The sequence below is a fragment of the Lineus longissimus genome, chromosome 14 (genome assembly GCF_910592395.1).
Source record: "Lineus longissimus chromosome 14, tnLinLong1.2, whole genome shotgun sequence".
NCBI classification, from domain to species: Eukaryota; Metazoa; Nemertea; class Pilidiophora; order Heteronemertea; family Lineidae; genus Lineus; species Lineus longissimus.
In genome coordinates this window covers 3,215,262-3,231,638 of record NC_088321.1, presented here as the reverse complement: position 1 = coordinate 3,231,638, position 16,377 = coordinate 3,215,262, and the positions used below count along the sequence as shown (strand labels likewise).

General features: G+C 40.1%; 2 protein-coding genes across 7 annotated transcripts; one reads left to right on the top strand and one right to left on the bottom strand.

Moving 5' to 3' along the window:
• Window positions 1–10: 10 nt before the first annotated feature.
• On the top strand, window positions 11–2,283 carry LOC135499127 (uncharacterized). 2 transcript variants are annotated; one of them, XR_010449247.1, is made up of 2 exons: window positions 11–1,370; window positions 1,898–2,283. XR_010449247.1 is itself a non-coding variant. In XM_064789806.1 (2 exons), the coding sequence occupies exons 1-2, from the start codon at window positions 40–42 to the stop codon at window positions 2,048–2,050; spliced, it is 588 nt and encodes a 195-aa protein (XP_064645876.1). In that variant the 5' UTR covers window positions 11–39; the 3' UTR covers window positions 2,051–2,283. The 2 variants fall into 2 exon arrangements, 1 of the variants encoding a protein (XP_064645876.1); XM_064789806.1 differs by having other exon boundaries at window positions 11–474.
• Window positions 2,284–2,328: 45 nt separating this feature from the next.
• LOC135499126 (uncharacterized) lies at window positions 2,329–9,320 on the bottom strand. 5 transcript variants are annotated; one of them, XM_064789804.1, is made up of 9 exons: window positions 9,115–9,320; window positions 7,817–7,969; window positions 6,500–7,531; window positions 5,780–6,137; window positions 5,143–5,535; window positions 4,676–4,912; window positions 4,305–4,479; window positions 3,873–4,021; window positions 2,329–3,633 (listed from the first exon to the last, which is right to left on the bottom strand). In XM_064789804.1, exons 6-9 carry the CDS (start codon window positions 4,860–4,862, stop codon window positions 3,464–3,466), a joined length of 681 nt encoding a protein of 226 aa, XP_064645874.1. In that variant the 5' UTR covers window positions 4,863–4,912; window positions 5,143–5,535; window positions 5,780–6,137; window positions 6,500–7,531; window positions 7,817–7,969; window positions 9,115–9,320; the 3' UTR covers window positions 2,329–3,463. The 5 variants fall into 5 exon arrangements, 4 of the variants coding, with proteins under 4 accessions (XP_064645874.1, XP_064645875.1, XP_064645873.1 ...); XM_064789805.1 differs by having other exon boundaries at window positions 7,380–7,531; XM_064789803.1 differs by lacking the exon at window positions 9,115–9,320 and adding an exon at window positions 8,432–8,446 and having other exon boundaries at window positions 5,780–7,531.
• Between the last annotated feature and the right edge of the window lie 7,057 nt (window positions 9,321–16,377).

Below are 16,377 nucleotides of genomic sequence, written 5' to 3'. Positions count from 1 at the left end.
GAGATAAAAACCTTCATTCGAGTTGGTGTGGAGAAGAACATGTTCATCAGCCGTGAGTCGATCTTAAACCTGATGGACTATTATAGGAGTGATGACAAACTGACTTTCCATCGAATCAATGTGACGTTCGAAGGAGAAAACATTGCAGAGGATATGGATGGCTTGTCCCGAGAGATGTTGACGTGTTTTCTCAAGGCTGCCCTCTCAAAGTATTTTGAGGGGAGTGATGCTAAGGTCCCAAAAGTGGACCATGATGTGATGGACACTGATGTTTTCTCCATCATTGGGAAAATCATCAGCCACGCTTACGTGTTGTTGGGGTACTTCCCAATGAGCCTATGCAAGGCATCATTGTGTGCCCTGTTTGACCCGAATGTGGACTCGGAGATGATCACAAGTTCTTTCTTAAAGCTCTTGCCTCCTCTTGAGAGAGACTTTATGAATACAACACTCAAAGATCCGATCACGCTCAAGGTGAATGCAAACAGATTGCCATGCATGTCAATATTTCCCATCGGCACTAAATAATATTTTTTCTTTTGCCAAAAGGAAGAGTAAATGATTTTCACCAAAATGTGTTGCAACAATGGTAAGATAATAGGAGATGACATGGTGTTTAACTCCAATATTCCCTTCATAATATGGCTAAAAGTCAAATATGAGAGTTAATAAACACCATGTATAATCTGCTTATATCTAATTACTGTTGTAAATCATTTTGGTTATGATCATTTACTTTTCCTTTTGACCATGTGGACGAACAAACAAAGTGATTTTTTAGTGCAAATGACACATTTAAACATGTTAAATGATTAAAAATGGGAGGATTAACTTAAGAGAAATGCATGTATACAATGTATGGGAAAATGTACATGAAATGAAAAAATGCAGTTTTCTCAAAATTTTACCAACATATTTTTTTAATTCTTTCTGTTTTTGAAACTATATGATATTGGCTACAATGTGGCACAGGTTTCATCTCAATGCAATTTTTAAAAAATCTTACTGAAAGTTAAAGACATAATCTCCTGAAAATTTCCCAGCCCCAGTTAAGCACACCTGTGCTTAGAACATTCATTCATGAATCCTAATCCATCACGGTTTTCTTAATAAAACATCGGTATTACTATAAAAACAGCACTTTAATCAGCCTTTTTTCGACCCGCCGCAAAACACGAATGTCGCCGTCTTAATTAGGTCACAGTATTATAAATAGCTGTGACGTAGGCTAAGGAACCTGCTAAGGTGACCTACTCATATGTAAACACAGAAAGCACACGTCAGTACACGCTAGTAAACACAACGCGATGGATAGCAGCCGCCCCCGCTAACCCCGACGGGGAGATGGACATTAACGACGTGGACACTTGGTGAGTTCAATGTTTACGCTCAGTTTTAGTATCCCAATGAGAAGAGGTGTCAACTGTCAGACTCATAGGTAAAATTGACTCCAATTTCACGCCGTTTCTGCTACATTGTTGAACGTAAACATCACTACGATGAATCAGCTGATCGGTGGGGGCGTGTCATCCCGTCATTTCTCTCCTGGCATTTTGATTTTGCTTTCAGCCGATTCAGTTTAAAACTGGACCCTCGACGTCAATAACGGGATTAACAAGCAGCTAAAGTTAACTTCTTCCCTTATTTCAGCAGTGCGCAGCATATCCCAGACCTGGGATCTTTGAATTACCCTACAGGACCCCAAATGACCTGTACCCCTCTTGCTCCAGACACCAGTCAAGTGCCTGTGAAACAAAACACAGGGACCTGAGGGGCAATATCAGGGTCATTTTGGGGTCCTGGGGGGTAATTCAAAGATATCTGTGTTTTGTTTAGCCAGACTTAATCTTTAATTTAACATTAAATATTCATGGGAAAATGCAATTTCTCTTTGCAGGTGTACATGTGGGAACTGTTAGGTTTTGCCCAAGAGGATCGAATGCTCCTGCTGTCGGTCCATCGATCATTACTTGGCGAGGATGGAGAAGGCCAGAGGTCCGGTTCCAAGGTGCATAACAGACCACAAAGGATTCGAACGTGTGTGTCTTGACGATGACGTCCTGGAGACTGCCTGGTTCGGCTATAGGCAGCATTATGGGAAGAAGGGCAGAGAAGTTCGGCCACTGCACAAGCAGCAGAGACACTGTGCCTACCGACAGTTGGTCCGTTGGGTGTATTCATATCTAGGAAAGGAGATTCGAGTGCCACTCCCTTCTTGTGCCGTCTCGAAAATCAGGGCATTCTTTCCACCCCCAGAACTTGAGGATGCAGCAGAATTTGTCGGGTTCCTTGATGTTGGAGAAGAGTGAGATAACATTAACAATGAAATCTAATCCTGTGATTTATTGAATATTCCTAGTCATTAGCTCAAACTTCACAAACATTGGAAGTGCAATATCACAGATTTTTCCTAATAGATGACTTGGTATTCTAAGGCCTATGTCCTGGCCATGGTTGATTCGAATGGAATTATGCATTGTGAATCTCCACATCTCAAAATCTACTTTGCCAATTTTCACCAAACTTTTCAGACATGTAGACAAGGTACACATTCTAGAGTGAAATGTGAAAAAAATTGGGTGTCACTGATCTAGTTTTTGAGAAATTTGATATTTGTTATGCCTGAGCACACCACAACAAAAGAGCTGATTTGAGAGGGATTTTGTTGAGGTGTGCTCATGCATAAAAAAGTCTAATTTCTCAAAAACTAGATCAGTAACACCCTTTTTTTCGCATCTTTCCGTAGAATGTGTACCTTGTCTACATATCTGAAAAGTTTAGTGAAAATTGGCAAAGTAGATTTTGAGATATGGAGATTCACAATGCATTATTCCATTAGAATAGAATCCACCCTGGCCAGGACATAGGCCTTAGAATAGCAAGTCATCTCAAATAATGCAATCATATCAATCTGGTCAGGAAGGTTGGGAGTTACAGTTAGAACATGTTTTCAGTATGACATTTCATGTTTTTCTAGATTTACACATGTGGCATACATGTACACTCAGGTTCTCCAAAGACAGTTCATACTAGTCAAAGTCAAAGACACAGTTTGTACTAGTAAAGGTCATCAGTATAGTCAACTTATGAATATGATGTAGATTAAATAAAGTTATTTTACGTAGAATCTGATATTCGACTGTTCATTTGTCATGGTGTACCATGGTACAGCTGTTTGATCCCCCCCCCCCCCACTCTAAGGCTTTCCCCGTAGTCACAACACCTGACCTATATTGCAAGAATAATTTTGAACAGGAAACTTGCAGTACTGTTTGTTTACAAATATCTGTTCTAAACAAACAAGCAAGTTTCAGCTTGCCTTAACTACTACTACTAGCATCAAAACACTTAAATGCCGAGTACAAAGGAAGTGTTAAAATCACACCAACAGACGTCCATGTTTCATTGAACACAGTGGCCAAAGGATGCCTTTCACCAAACCAAGTCTTTCTCAGCAGTAGGATCACTCAGTCTTCCTGAAGCGAGCATGGGCCTTGTGCTCCGCAATAGCTTGCTGTTTGGAAGCTGGACAATCATACAAAGAAGACAGCAGAGGTGGATTGTCGTTCAATTCGTGTGTTGATCCAGATCTGACCAGTCTTATCACCTCCTTCATGACTTTGTCTGCATAGGCTGAAAGGAGACACAGAGGGTAGATGTACAACTTTATTGTGGAGAACAACTCTCTGATGACTGGCATTCTGTACGCATAATTTTACCTCCAAACACTGAAGAGACGAAAACTGAAGTTGCAAAATGCAATGCACTGAGCTATATTCTGAATACATGCAGGTCAACGATACTAGTAACTCACTTTGAAAAGGTAAACAAGCATTCCTATCACCAATTTCCCAAAGTTGTGATGAACTTACCATAGGTTGGGGCATTCATGACTGGCACCACAATGTATTGACCACCACGACTCTTAGGGTACCGGATATTGAATGATAGCTGCTTGTCCTTTGACATCCTCTGACCCTTCTGTCCATTCTCATTGAAATGAAGAGCAGCCAGTTCAATTCTGAAAAATACGAAGAACTACAATGTAAATATACTACCACCTACCGGTACATTATTAGTTTATAATTATCAAGAAACTGCATGAATTGATTATCAAAAAAAAAATTAATTAATCAATGCAAAAAATTACATGGAAAATGTTTGACACAGGCTAATATGGATATTGAATCCTGAAAGTGAGAAACCAACCCCACTATAGGCATTTTTAGGGCCAGGACCAACTTCAGACTAGAGGGGTGAAATCTGAAAAGCAAGTAATCTATTTTTTGTGAAAAAATGCTCACCTGCTCTTCATGGCTTGGTACCCGAAGTGGTACATTTTAGGAGCGAAGTGGTTCACAGTACTATGAAATCCCTCGAGGCCGGAGGTTTGGGCATCGGAACTGAGCTTGCCAATTGCTTTGAGCACCAATTTGTTCATGATGATCCTTTGACATAGTAGGTCATATGCTTCCGAGGCTGCAAGAAAACACTATCAGGAATGAAACACAATACCAGTATTTACAGGCATGATCAGCTGATGTTAACCATAGGTTTTAAAGAAGGACTTCAACAAAATAGAGAATAAACATCAGGAGGCCTAACTAAAACCACTTTCCTCTAATGCTTCTGATTAGTTCCAATCAAGTCCAAAATGATCCAAAAGGATGCTTACCTGGATCAAGCCAATACTTTGGGCCAATATCCCCATGGGCACACTCTGTGAATTTCTCATTGGTATGTTTGTGAACGTTGACGATGTGATTAGCCAAGGACTTCCATTTTGCAACAATCAGTTCCCCATCATAGTTACTGGAAACTGCACACCAGTAAATGTGATTGATAATGCTGCGCCGCCACATCCCAATCTCCTTAAACCTTTTGCACAGCTTCGCCAATCTCTTCTTTTCACCTAGAATTTAAAAAGAATCACAATTTAATCACCACCAAAATGAAACTGCACTCAGTTAATCATTAAAAATTTCTTTCAATAATCATTTATATTGCATAACATCTGTACATGGCATCATTTATTCAAAACTGTAAACTTCTTTGACATCATTGGTGACGATTGTTATGTAAAGTAGGAGGAAACTGGAACAGCATGAGTATACCTGCAATGTTGGGCAAAAATTTAATTACCTTTTGCAACATGCCATATATCAAGGTAGTGTGTCACGTTCTGTGACCTTTCCTCCTGTACGTGTTTCGCTACACCAGTATGGCCATATGTAACCAAGACTACCTTGACCTCAGGTTGAGCGGCTTCAAGTAAGTCTAGTGCACGTGAGGCTGATGTTGCCAGAAGGATATGATGCTATTTTTTCCTGGCTCCACCATTTGAAACTTTCATCACATCTCAAGCACTGCTGCGAGATGGTGATGAGAGTTCCATTGGCTGCTGTAACTTCAGCCTCAGCACCTCTGCCTCCACAATGCTGGCAGATGTTGAAGAGTGACAGTAGCTTCCTCTCCGAGACAACATAAAACTTCATGGGCTGGTCACCGCTGTCACAGTTGTCCTCTGTTTCATAACTGAAAAGGAGTAAAAACATACTTTATCTAATTTCCTAATTTCATTGTTCATGAAGATATCATTTTCTAAACTAATACATTCCATAGCAATTTTATTTGAAGTTAAAGTCCCAAAGTCAATAAACTAGTCTTTTTTGGGAATTCTAACAGAAGCCATCAACAATAAGGTGGGACTTTTTTTCCATGGCGGATGCTAATTACTGCTACACCAGCATACTAATAGTAATAGAGAGGAGAAACTTACTCAGCACCATAGGACATGTTGGGGTCCCATGAAGGGTCTTTTTGTTCATCATCGTCCAACATGGGAAGGGACTGGTCAAATTCCGAAGTAAGATCCAGCATTTCCTCATCTACTTTGAGTCGTTTTGGCTTCGGTGTAGATGACGGCAGAGTTGGACTGGAGCACCTCCTTCTGCCATGATCATATGCGGGTGGATCTGTCATTGGAGTGAAGGGCATAGACACAGCCTGTGTTCCACGCGAATGAAAGTAAGCAGTCTTGTGATTGACCTGGCAGCCATGATTTCGGTAGGTGGTGAGGTCACTGGTCGACGTTGCAACATCTTGCACTTCATGAGGAGTGATATCAACACCTGGAACTGAAACACACAAAGACGATTAGAATACTTCCTAAAAAAGTATCACACATTATTTACTCATGAGGAGTGATATCAATACCTGGAGCTGAAGCACAAAAAGACAAGAATACTACTTAGTATCACACATTATTTACTCCTTGACATATCTTGTAACAAGAAAGAGTGTAGGACTATACTGAAATACACAAATGTCTTCAGATACACGATACCATGGTCATACCAATGTAGACTAAGCCAGGAAATCACTATGCATGCACAGTTGATGAGTGGCAGAATGAAGGTGAATATACTCAAAATGTGTCAAGTAACATATTGCTTTGCACTCCGAGAAGTGCAAGTGCAACTGATTTTCTGGTGCATACCAGCATGAAACACAAACGTGAACACAACTCCTGCTTTCCAAGTTCATTTATGTATTCTGAAATTAACAGAACACACTGTTTTATTATGAAACAAGATAATACCAGGTACCAAATGAAAATTTGAGCACAACTCCTGCTTTGATTGAAAATAAAGGAATACAATTCTATCTAATGAATACACACCAATTGTTTTCACAAAATTTCAAATTTCAAATTATTTATTTGCACAACTATCACAAGTACAGGCAGTATGGCATATACATGCATGAATATTACAAAATAAAAGACATGACATTAAAACATATCATAAGTCACATTGGTAAAATTATATTGTCATTGCTCCTGAAGAGCTGCTTGCCTTTCGTAAAAAGCCCTGGAGATAGAAATAGCAGTCTTGATGATGATGTCGTGATCAGTGCTGCTCAATGTGGAAATAAAATCCGAATTGGAGAACAAGTGACTATCTTTACAAAAAGCAATATTCTTGAAATACTCATCTCTTAGTTTTTGAATAGAAGGACATCGAGCAAAAAAATGAAATTCGTCTTCTACTACGTCACACCCAAATGGACACAGACGCTTTTCCAACTGAGTACCAAAATGTCTACCTTTTTCGATGAGTAGGCTGTGATTGCTAAGGCGAAACTTAGCCATTTTTGAAAAGACCCCACGATTTTTTAATGCATCGAGGTAGGGCTCAAGTTGATACTCTGTTTTAAGTTCTGTATGTCCTAAGTTTATTCTTTTGATTAGGATCCAACCTTCTGTCGTTTTTTAGGACAGAGAAAACGTGAGTGCGATACAAGGATTCAAGCGAATTGGAAACGCAAGTGCTACCAGAGGAAAGGTCAAAATCTTGCTGACATTTAGCATTCAATACATTACAAATGTCTTCATTTTTTCCATGACAAGGTCACGTGCTGACATGATTGGTGGTGAGCATGGTGGGTCCACAACAACGTCAGGGGGTCCAGCAGCTTGTTCCTCTTTCTGTTTCTTTCTTTCATAATCATCTATTGCTTCTTCAACAATCTGAAAGTAAATAAGCAAGGAACATATTTCAGTGTCCATTAAGCCTGAGTGGCTCTAAGCAAGTGAGTAAAACCAGTTATTCTCACACTACAAACAAGCACCAGTACCAAACCAGAGTGAAAGAGGTAAACCACAACCCAACAACAGGCATACAAGCTAACACCAAACTCATTGTTACAACAGGATGACAGATAAAGATAAGTCAGTTTTGGTAATGCAATTTCAATATAACATGGTCATCGTCATTTCATTGGTATAGAGAGTGAAGAATGAAACACAAATTACCCTCCGTCTCTCTTTGACCTCAAGGTGATGCGATGTGCGTGGTCGTTTTGTCTTTGATCCACCAGCTCCTCTATTAGTACCGACGTTGTCGTTGCCTTGGGTCTGTGTAGGATCAAGAATGGTGGGAACGGCCTCATCCTCCTTTTCCAGAGCCTAGTGAGAAAGAGAGAATGATGAAAAACAAGAAATGACATTCATTCATCATCAGCTTAAGTTCACAAGTACTAAGTACATGAAGTAGACACCAGTAGGCTGCCTAGACAGGTAGGGCCTACTAAACTACACTGTCACTACATCAGCACAGGCTCCTTTAGAGGTTTTCAAAGGAGTAGCCTATCCAAGCTATAGGCGACCTTATCACTGCATGGCCATGGCAGTAGCTAGCATAGGGCCTACTTGTTGATGGACTAGTGGGCCTATAAAATGGCTCAACAGGGAGAAAGAGGCAGCTTATTTGCATGAATTGCATGCCACATCAACATACATTTTATGTCATGCAGCTCAGGAGGCCAAGCACAGGCCCCATGCATCAGATCATGCATCCTCATCCGGTAACCGGAAAAACGCCGACCGACCGACCGACCGACCGACCGACCGACTGACCTGCCAACCTACCGTCATATGCAGTATCCCTTTCGCTTCTCTATAGCACATGTATCTGTGTAGTGTCCAGCGCAATGGACATGATGGAGTCCGACGTGTCGGACAGCAGCAGGTCATGTGAAATGAAATTGTAAACAAGCGCACGTGCGCTGTTCAAATGACAACAAATGCATATTGCGCGTTGCAGTTCATGCATTGCATCGGTCGAGACACTCGAGTAGAAAAACTACAGTGCATCATGGAGGTATTATTAATAATACCTCCATGAGTGCATAGATTAGGCCCAAATCATGTTTTTATATCCACCGACCATGTAGACAAAGCATATCTTTAGAGTATCGTTATCAGTTCCCTACCGCGTGGGCTCGTTTTCCCGGTATAATTGACTGGAGATGCTGCTGTCAGACACGTCGGACTCCATCACGTCCATTGCGCTGGGCACTACACAGATACATGTGCTATAGAAAGCGAAAGGGATACTGCATATGACGGTTGGTTCGCAGATCAGTCGGTCAGTCGGTCAGTCGGTCGGTCGGCGTTTTTCCGGTTACCTCCTCATCCTGTCACTGTCAGTGTCTGTATAGTGCATCGTGTGTGTAGACAGCTGGTAGATGCACACTGCTGTGCGAAACTACGAGATTCTGTACTGTTTTTGGCATCCCAGGACCGTCAGATATGCATTGAATAATAGTTACCTTTCAACTCGATATCCTGACTAAGCAGTGGGGTCATACTTTCGAATGTTAGTAATAATATATTGGTCCGACGTGAAGTGGGCAGTACCGTACGTAACCGTAAGTACGACTTCACATTTGCAGTGGAGAAGTCCTTCCTCTTAAAACTAACGAAACGAACCCATTTCGCACATAAGGCCTCATCGGTAGGGAACCGATGGACCTTCACACTGGGTGTGTTACCGCAGCCGCCAGCAGCGCACCTATTTGGCATAATTCCTTCGTAAATATGAAATGAAACGGCCAGGGGCCATTGTGCTCACCGTATACATCTTTTAGTAGGCAGGATCATGCTTAGTTTAGAGGTGAATATGGTGAACACAATCAGGCATGAAGACTTTTTTTAGATGTGTATTGATGTCAAGTAATAAGACAGGGCAGTATATATAAGTTTATGATCCAACCAATAATTGTCTATGACATCAACAAGATCAATATCGTGTGATTGCTAAGAGTCCCTGCAATAAAAAATTCATCGAAAAAAAGTCATTAATAAGCAAGATATTGCATGTCCTACTTTTTCAGTTTTGACCCCCTGGTGGCCAAATCAAGAATCAGATGAGGCCAAAATTCGGTGTCAGAGATTATCTGATGTAGGGGGTTACATGTACCAACTTTCAAGTTCATAGCTTCAGCAGTTAAGAAACGTGCCATAGTTACACTCTAATGGCCAATTTACGCCATTTGACCTCTGTGACCTAGAAAAGGAGGTCAAATCCAAAAATCGTAGGACATGTGGTGTATCCTTGCTAGAAGTCCCTGCCATAAAAATTTTATCGAAAACAATTCACTCAAATAAGCAAGATATTGCACTTCTTCCTTTTTCCATTATGGCCCCCTGGTGGCCGAATAAAGAATCAGATCAGGCCAAAATTCGGCATCAAAGGTTATCTGATGTAGGGGGTTATATGCACCAAGTTTCAAGTTCATAGCTTTACTGGTTAAGAAACGTGCCATAGTTTACACTCCAACGGCCAATTTACGCCATATGACCTCTGTGACCTTGAAAAGTAGGTCAAATTGAAAACCCGTAAGACATGTGATGTATTCTTCCTAAGAGTACCTACCATAAAAATTTTATCGAAAACAAGTCACTTATAAGCGATATATCACACTTTTTAGATATCCACTTTTGGCCCCCTGGTGGCAAAGTTGAGAATCAGATCAAACTGAAATTCAGCACCAGAGGCTATGTGATATAGGGGGTTATATGTACCAAGTTTCAAGTTCATAGCTTTAGTGGTTAAGAAACGTGCTATAGTTTACACTCTAACGGCCAATTTACGCCATATGACCTCTGTGAACTTGAAAAGTAGGTCAAATTAAAAACCCGTATGATATAAGATGTATATTTGCTATGAGTACCTACAACGCAAGTTTCATCGAAAACAAGTCACTAATAAGCGAGATATCACACTTTTTAGATATCGACATTTGGCCCCCTGGTGGCCAAGTTGAGAATCAGATCGGACCGAAATTTAGTGTCAGAGGTCACCTGACCTAGGGGGTGCTGTGTACAAAGTTTTAAGTTCATAGCCCTAGCGGTTAAGAAACGTGCCACTGTTTTTTAAATAGGATACGACGACGGACGACGGACGACGGACACTGCGGTATTACATAAGACTCCCCTACGGTGAGCCAAAAATCAAGAAAATGTAAGATACAAGTCAGAAAAGACAAAAGGGAAAAGATAAAAAATAATAAAATAAAAAAATATTTTTGGCCGTCCCTGACCGGGGTTTGAACTCACGACCTTTGGATTGCCACAACACGAAAAACACAAAACATGCAATTTCGGCCATATCTGTGTCTGCGTTGTGACCTCTGTGACCTCGACAAGTAGGTCAAATTAAAAACCCATATGATATATGATGTATCCTTGCTATGAGTACCTACCACAAAAGTTTTATCGAAAACAAGTCATCAATAAGCGAGATATCACACTTTTTAGATATCCACATTCGACCCCCTGGTGGCCAAATTGAGAATCAGATCGGACCGATATTCAGCACAAGAGGTTATCTGATATAGGGGGTTATATGTACCAAGTTTCAAGTTCATAGCTGTTGCGGTTGAGAAACGTGCCATAGTTACACTGAAACAGCCAATTTACGCCATTTGACCTCTGTGACCTTGAAAAGTAGGTCAAATTAAAAACCCGTATGATATATGATGTATCCTTGCTATGAGTACCTACCACAAAAATTTCATTCCAAACAAGTCATTAATAAGCGAGATATCACACTTTTTAGATATCTACATTCGGCCCCCTGGTGGCCAAATTAAGAATCAGATCGGATCGAAATTTAGTGTCACAGGTCATCTGACCAAGGGAGTCCTGTGTACAAAGTTACAAGTTCATAGGCTTAGCGGTTAAGAAACGTGCCACTGTTTTTGAAACAGGATACGACGACGACGACGGACGACGACGACGACAGACGACGACGGACGACGGACACTGCGGTATTGTAAAGACTCCCCTACGGTGAGCCAAAAAGCCACTACACGTAAACACGCTGAATGTACACACAGAGCGGGACTTCCCCAGAAGCCGGATTCCTCAGCCTACGTCATCATCCGGGCACTTGCCGGAATCTCCTAATGGCGCGAACTCAAAGTGTTTTTAGCAGATGATAGTTTCAGCTATTACACTTTCATCGATTACTCGGTAAATAATCGACCATTTTCTGAAATATTTCGCCCACGTGCTCTTAGACTCACTACCTTGACGGAGAAATCAGCTGAATTTTCAGGAGATTATGTCTTTAAAGTGTTCTTCTCCTGCTCAGCAAAATCACGTTGTAAAAATAGGCATTTTTGTGGACTCGACCATGCAGTGACTGTTACTGATATTGCAAGTGGAGACAAGACCACAATTGATTTTTTAAGCCTTTTAGCAGTTAAATTGTCAATGTTTGACCGCGACGCATCAAACTTCAAAGAATGCGTCAAGTAGTGAAACTGAAATTCGGATATGATATACGGGTTTTGCGAGTAACTGGTGCGATGGAAATTGGTGATTGACCACGGAAATTTTTTTATAATCGACAAATTAGACAGACTTTGATATTTCCACTGTTTTCAGCCAACTGGCAGAAAAAACTCAAAACACGCCCCCTAGGCTATTACCCAATTAGCAAAATTCAAAATTAATTTTTTCATCAAATAATTTCTTTATATCTGTAGACTTGCCACAACAAATATTTTTTCAATACCTCTCCAAATATGTACTTGCGAGTTAAAAACATGCACTCGTCTAATTGATAGGCCTCGACCCTCCAACCTAGGAATATATTCATTAAGTGGTCTTGTCTCAGTGTGCAGTTTAAATGCAATTATGACTGTTTTGAATAAATTTCATATGAGCTGCAGAAGAAGATTACTTTAAAAAATGTCCTTCAAATAATGTGATCATGCATAATACTAATACTAATAGAACTACCAATCTGCAAAAAGGCAATCAAGCATCAACTTTTCTCATCACAACTGTGCTTGAAATAAAATATTGTACGACTTATTAACACTCTTTATACATTAGTTGAACATTAGTTACTGTTATTTCAGATAGCACTGTAAATAATGCGATTTCTACTCTGCCCAAAACTCCCAAAATCCAAGTGCCTTTGCGTGAGAGGTTTCTGAACCAGGGTATGTATGTGATGTACTACTAGTATCTCAGACTTCATTGTTATGTGCACTTGTTTTTGCAATTTTGTTTGTGAGTATCAATTATTTAGTCAGTTGAAATGAATTTACAATATTCAATTCGAGTACAAATCCAGTATACTAAAAAACCAAAATCCCTTTATGCCACTTTGCAATGAACCAAATGATCTCAATTTTCAATTCTTGAGGTGTTTCATAATGAAATTTTTGACCTGTTCTTTTGTCCATCTTTCAGATGACTGTCAAAGTGCAAGGGAAGGGGTAGCAGGTGTGCTACCATTCACCATTGGCAATGACCAATTAAAGTCTCCTGCAGCATTGGGAAAGCAACCGCTGAGCACCACTCTTTCTAAGGACACTGGTGAGTGATGTAAAATGATATGAAAACAACAGCCTCACTCTACTCGCAACGGAATAATCATTATAATGCATACCCAAAAAGATTTAACACCTTGCACTTTTGGAGATAAACAGAAGAACCTCTCCATGAAGGACACGCTTGAGACTGGCAAGTGCTGTCCTTAAAAGAGAGGTGTCCTGATTGGAGTGGTCAGATTGAATGGAAACGAACAAACTAGGACCAAAACCAGTGTCCTTTTAGAGAGGGTGTCCTCAATAGGAAGGTGTCTGCTAAGAGAGAGTTCCACTGTATGTGTATCTCTGTTGCTGATCATAGTTACGTTATTATTTCAGCTGTAACTGCTACAGAGCTATCTAAACCTGCCCAATCTGCTGCCAAAAAGAAGAAACCAAATAGTCTTTGCAAATCCACCGGTGAGTATTAAACATGTGTGCCAATTATTACCTAGCAGAATCCTTTAATTAGGTTTTATCCTGCTGATGTGTTGAAACGGTTGATCTTCATAGATCAAAATCTGATTTAACTGATGTAGACTGGTATAATTAAGGCAAATTAAAACATCATGCACTGAATATTTTTCAGGCTCGAGAAAATCACAGGCGAAGCAGTTGATTAAAGATGGTGTAAGGACCAATAAGACTCAGCAAGACATCATGAATTTGCATTTCAATGTGTTGCAAGCTACTCTGGCTACACAGAAGGGTATACAAAAGGAGACGGAGTTGAAGATTGAAAAACTGAAGCTTGAGATAGAATTGTTGAAGACCAAGACCTCCAGCAGTGCTCCACTATTGTAAATTCTGTAAAAGCAGTGAAGAGTAGGCCTACATTGTAAATAGTGATATTTTAAATAGTTTCTAAGAGTACATTTACAATAAATACAAGTTTAGTCATGGAAATTTATCACACACTATATTTGTTTTTTTTGTTGATTCATTGTTTTCTAGGCAGTGTTTCTTGATTGAAACATAGTTTATTTGAAGTACCTATTGGCAATGAGATTTCTGTACACACGGCCAGGCTGCTTGCGATCAGCAAACTGAGTGTCCCTTCCGACATCATCATCAACATCATCATCATCATCACTATCATCACTGTCACTATCTGGTGGATCCCTCTCTCTCCTAAGAATTGCAATATTATGCAAGACCGTGCATGCTGATATTATTTTGATCACCCGTTCTGGTCGCATTCGGACTTCGCCATGTAAAACGTGAAATCTTCTTTTGAGAACTCCAAATGCATGTTCAATGCGCACTAGTGTTCCACAAAGTGCACTATTGAATTTTTCTTGACTAGCTGTAGTAGGATTTTGATACGGTACCATTAAGTAAGGGAGGGATACCCACTGTCGCCAAGGATGACACCCTCTTCACCATGGGCATTCTCTCTGTCGAGGTGCTCCTTCAGATTTGAATTCCGCCAGATGGCAGATGTATGCATCATGTGTTGCCCCTGGCCACTTGGCCACAATGTTGAGGAACTTGCCTTAAAAATAAAGAAAAGGGTCTATAGAATATACTTGCTGCATGTAATTTCTTAGTAGCTTCAATCATAGCATGACAAAGTACAAGTGTAGGCCGTGTCAAGGTGTAGGTAGCCTAGGCCCAGGAGCTAGGACTTTTTAATAAAGCAGGCAAGAAAAAAAGACATCCTCCTTAATAAAACCTTGGAGTACTCCAAGATAAAACAAAGCTGGTGCTAGACAATAGACAAACCCTTGTGATTAGTTAGATTTGTTATGCGACACTTACTTCTGTTGTGTGGGACACCCTTGCATTTTTAATTTGTGAATTATTTCCACACCTGGCTGGCAAGGCTTGCCTGGCTGGCATACCATATAAACATGACCATGACCGGGAAGGTGTAAACTGCTGATGAATTTGCTGATGAAAATGCTGATGGCTCTAATCGCCTTCAGCCACCATCTTGGATCAGCAAAATCTAACGATTTGGACCTGAGAGCGGTCCAATTATTTTGGCCTGAAACTCGATGGTATTGTCATTGTTATTCCAATAAAAAGTTATTTTGTAGAAGAATATGACTTTGACTTGTTAGTAATATACATTTTCATCAGCAAATTCATCAGCAGTTTACACCTACCCACTATGACCTGATGACCCAGTTATGAAAGTGAGGCTGTTTCCAGGAAATTCAACTGTCATGAAATGCATGAATTGTCATCTCCAATTCAAGACTTATTGCAGAGAAAATATTGTTTTTCTTTGATTAAAATGCACATCATAATTCCATTAATGGAGATCTAGGATGCCTAACACAGAGTAAGTTCTAGTAGTTACCTTCAAAGTCACAAACAGCTTGTACATTCAATGAATGGTAACCTTTCCTGTTCATGAAAGAAGCCTCATAGTTCAGTACTGGTTCAGCTGCATGTCCTTTCGGGGACCACGGAACCAGCCCGAAATTGGCGAAACTTGCCGGCTAAATAACGGAAAGAAACCCTCGTGTTTCTATTTTACAAATCTAACTCTTTTATTAGCACCTTTAAAATGTAAAAACAATAGGAGAGCTCCAACAAGTTTAGTGGCGGGAAAGACAAAAAGGGGGTTTGGTTACAAACTACAATCACAGATGGCGACACAGCATTAGGCCTAAGATTAAACTAAGAGGTCAATCTCCAACATTCTCCCCACCTTGGAGGGATCCAATATCACTCCAATTTAACCTAGAGGGAAAATATTATACTATACATGAAAATCATACTTTCCAAGTGAGAGTTCAATGTAAGCATTACTCAAGAGCAACAAATAACCAACGTCAGAATTAGACAAACGCACTAAGGCACCAAAAACCAACAGCTCAAGACTAATCAATAAATCATGCCTACATTAAAGTCTACACCCAGAGCTACTATTATTAGACTGAAAGAAAAGGTTCAAAGGGGTCTAGTTTTAACCAGCTTCACAGTAAGGAACAAAGTTGCTTCTCTATTATACATAGCTATCTGAGAGAAATCCAAAATACCAGCGGTGCTTAAAACAAGAAATCATAAACACTAAAGATTTTAACTTTACCATACATACATGTAAAAGTGGTATGATTACAACCAACAGTCAACAAATCCTACAACTCAAATTACACAAGTATGAAACATACTACAACCCAATAGTCACATGCTTACTGTTGCTAATTAGTAGTCAACTTAGACACACATCCAATTCAGAAATTAACCCTA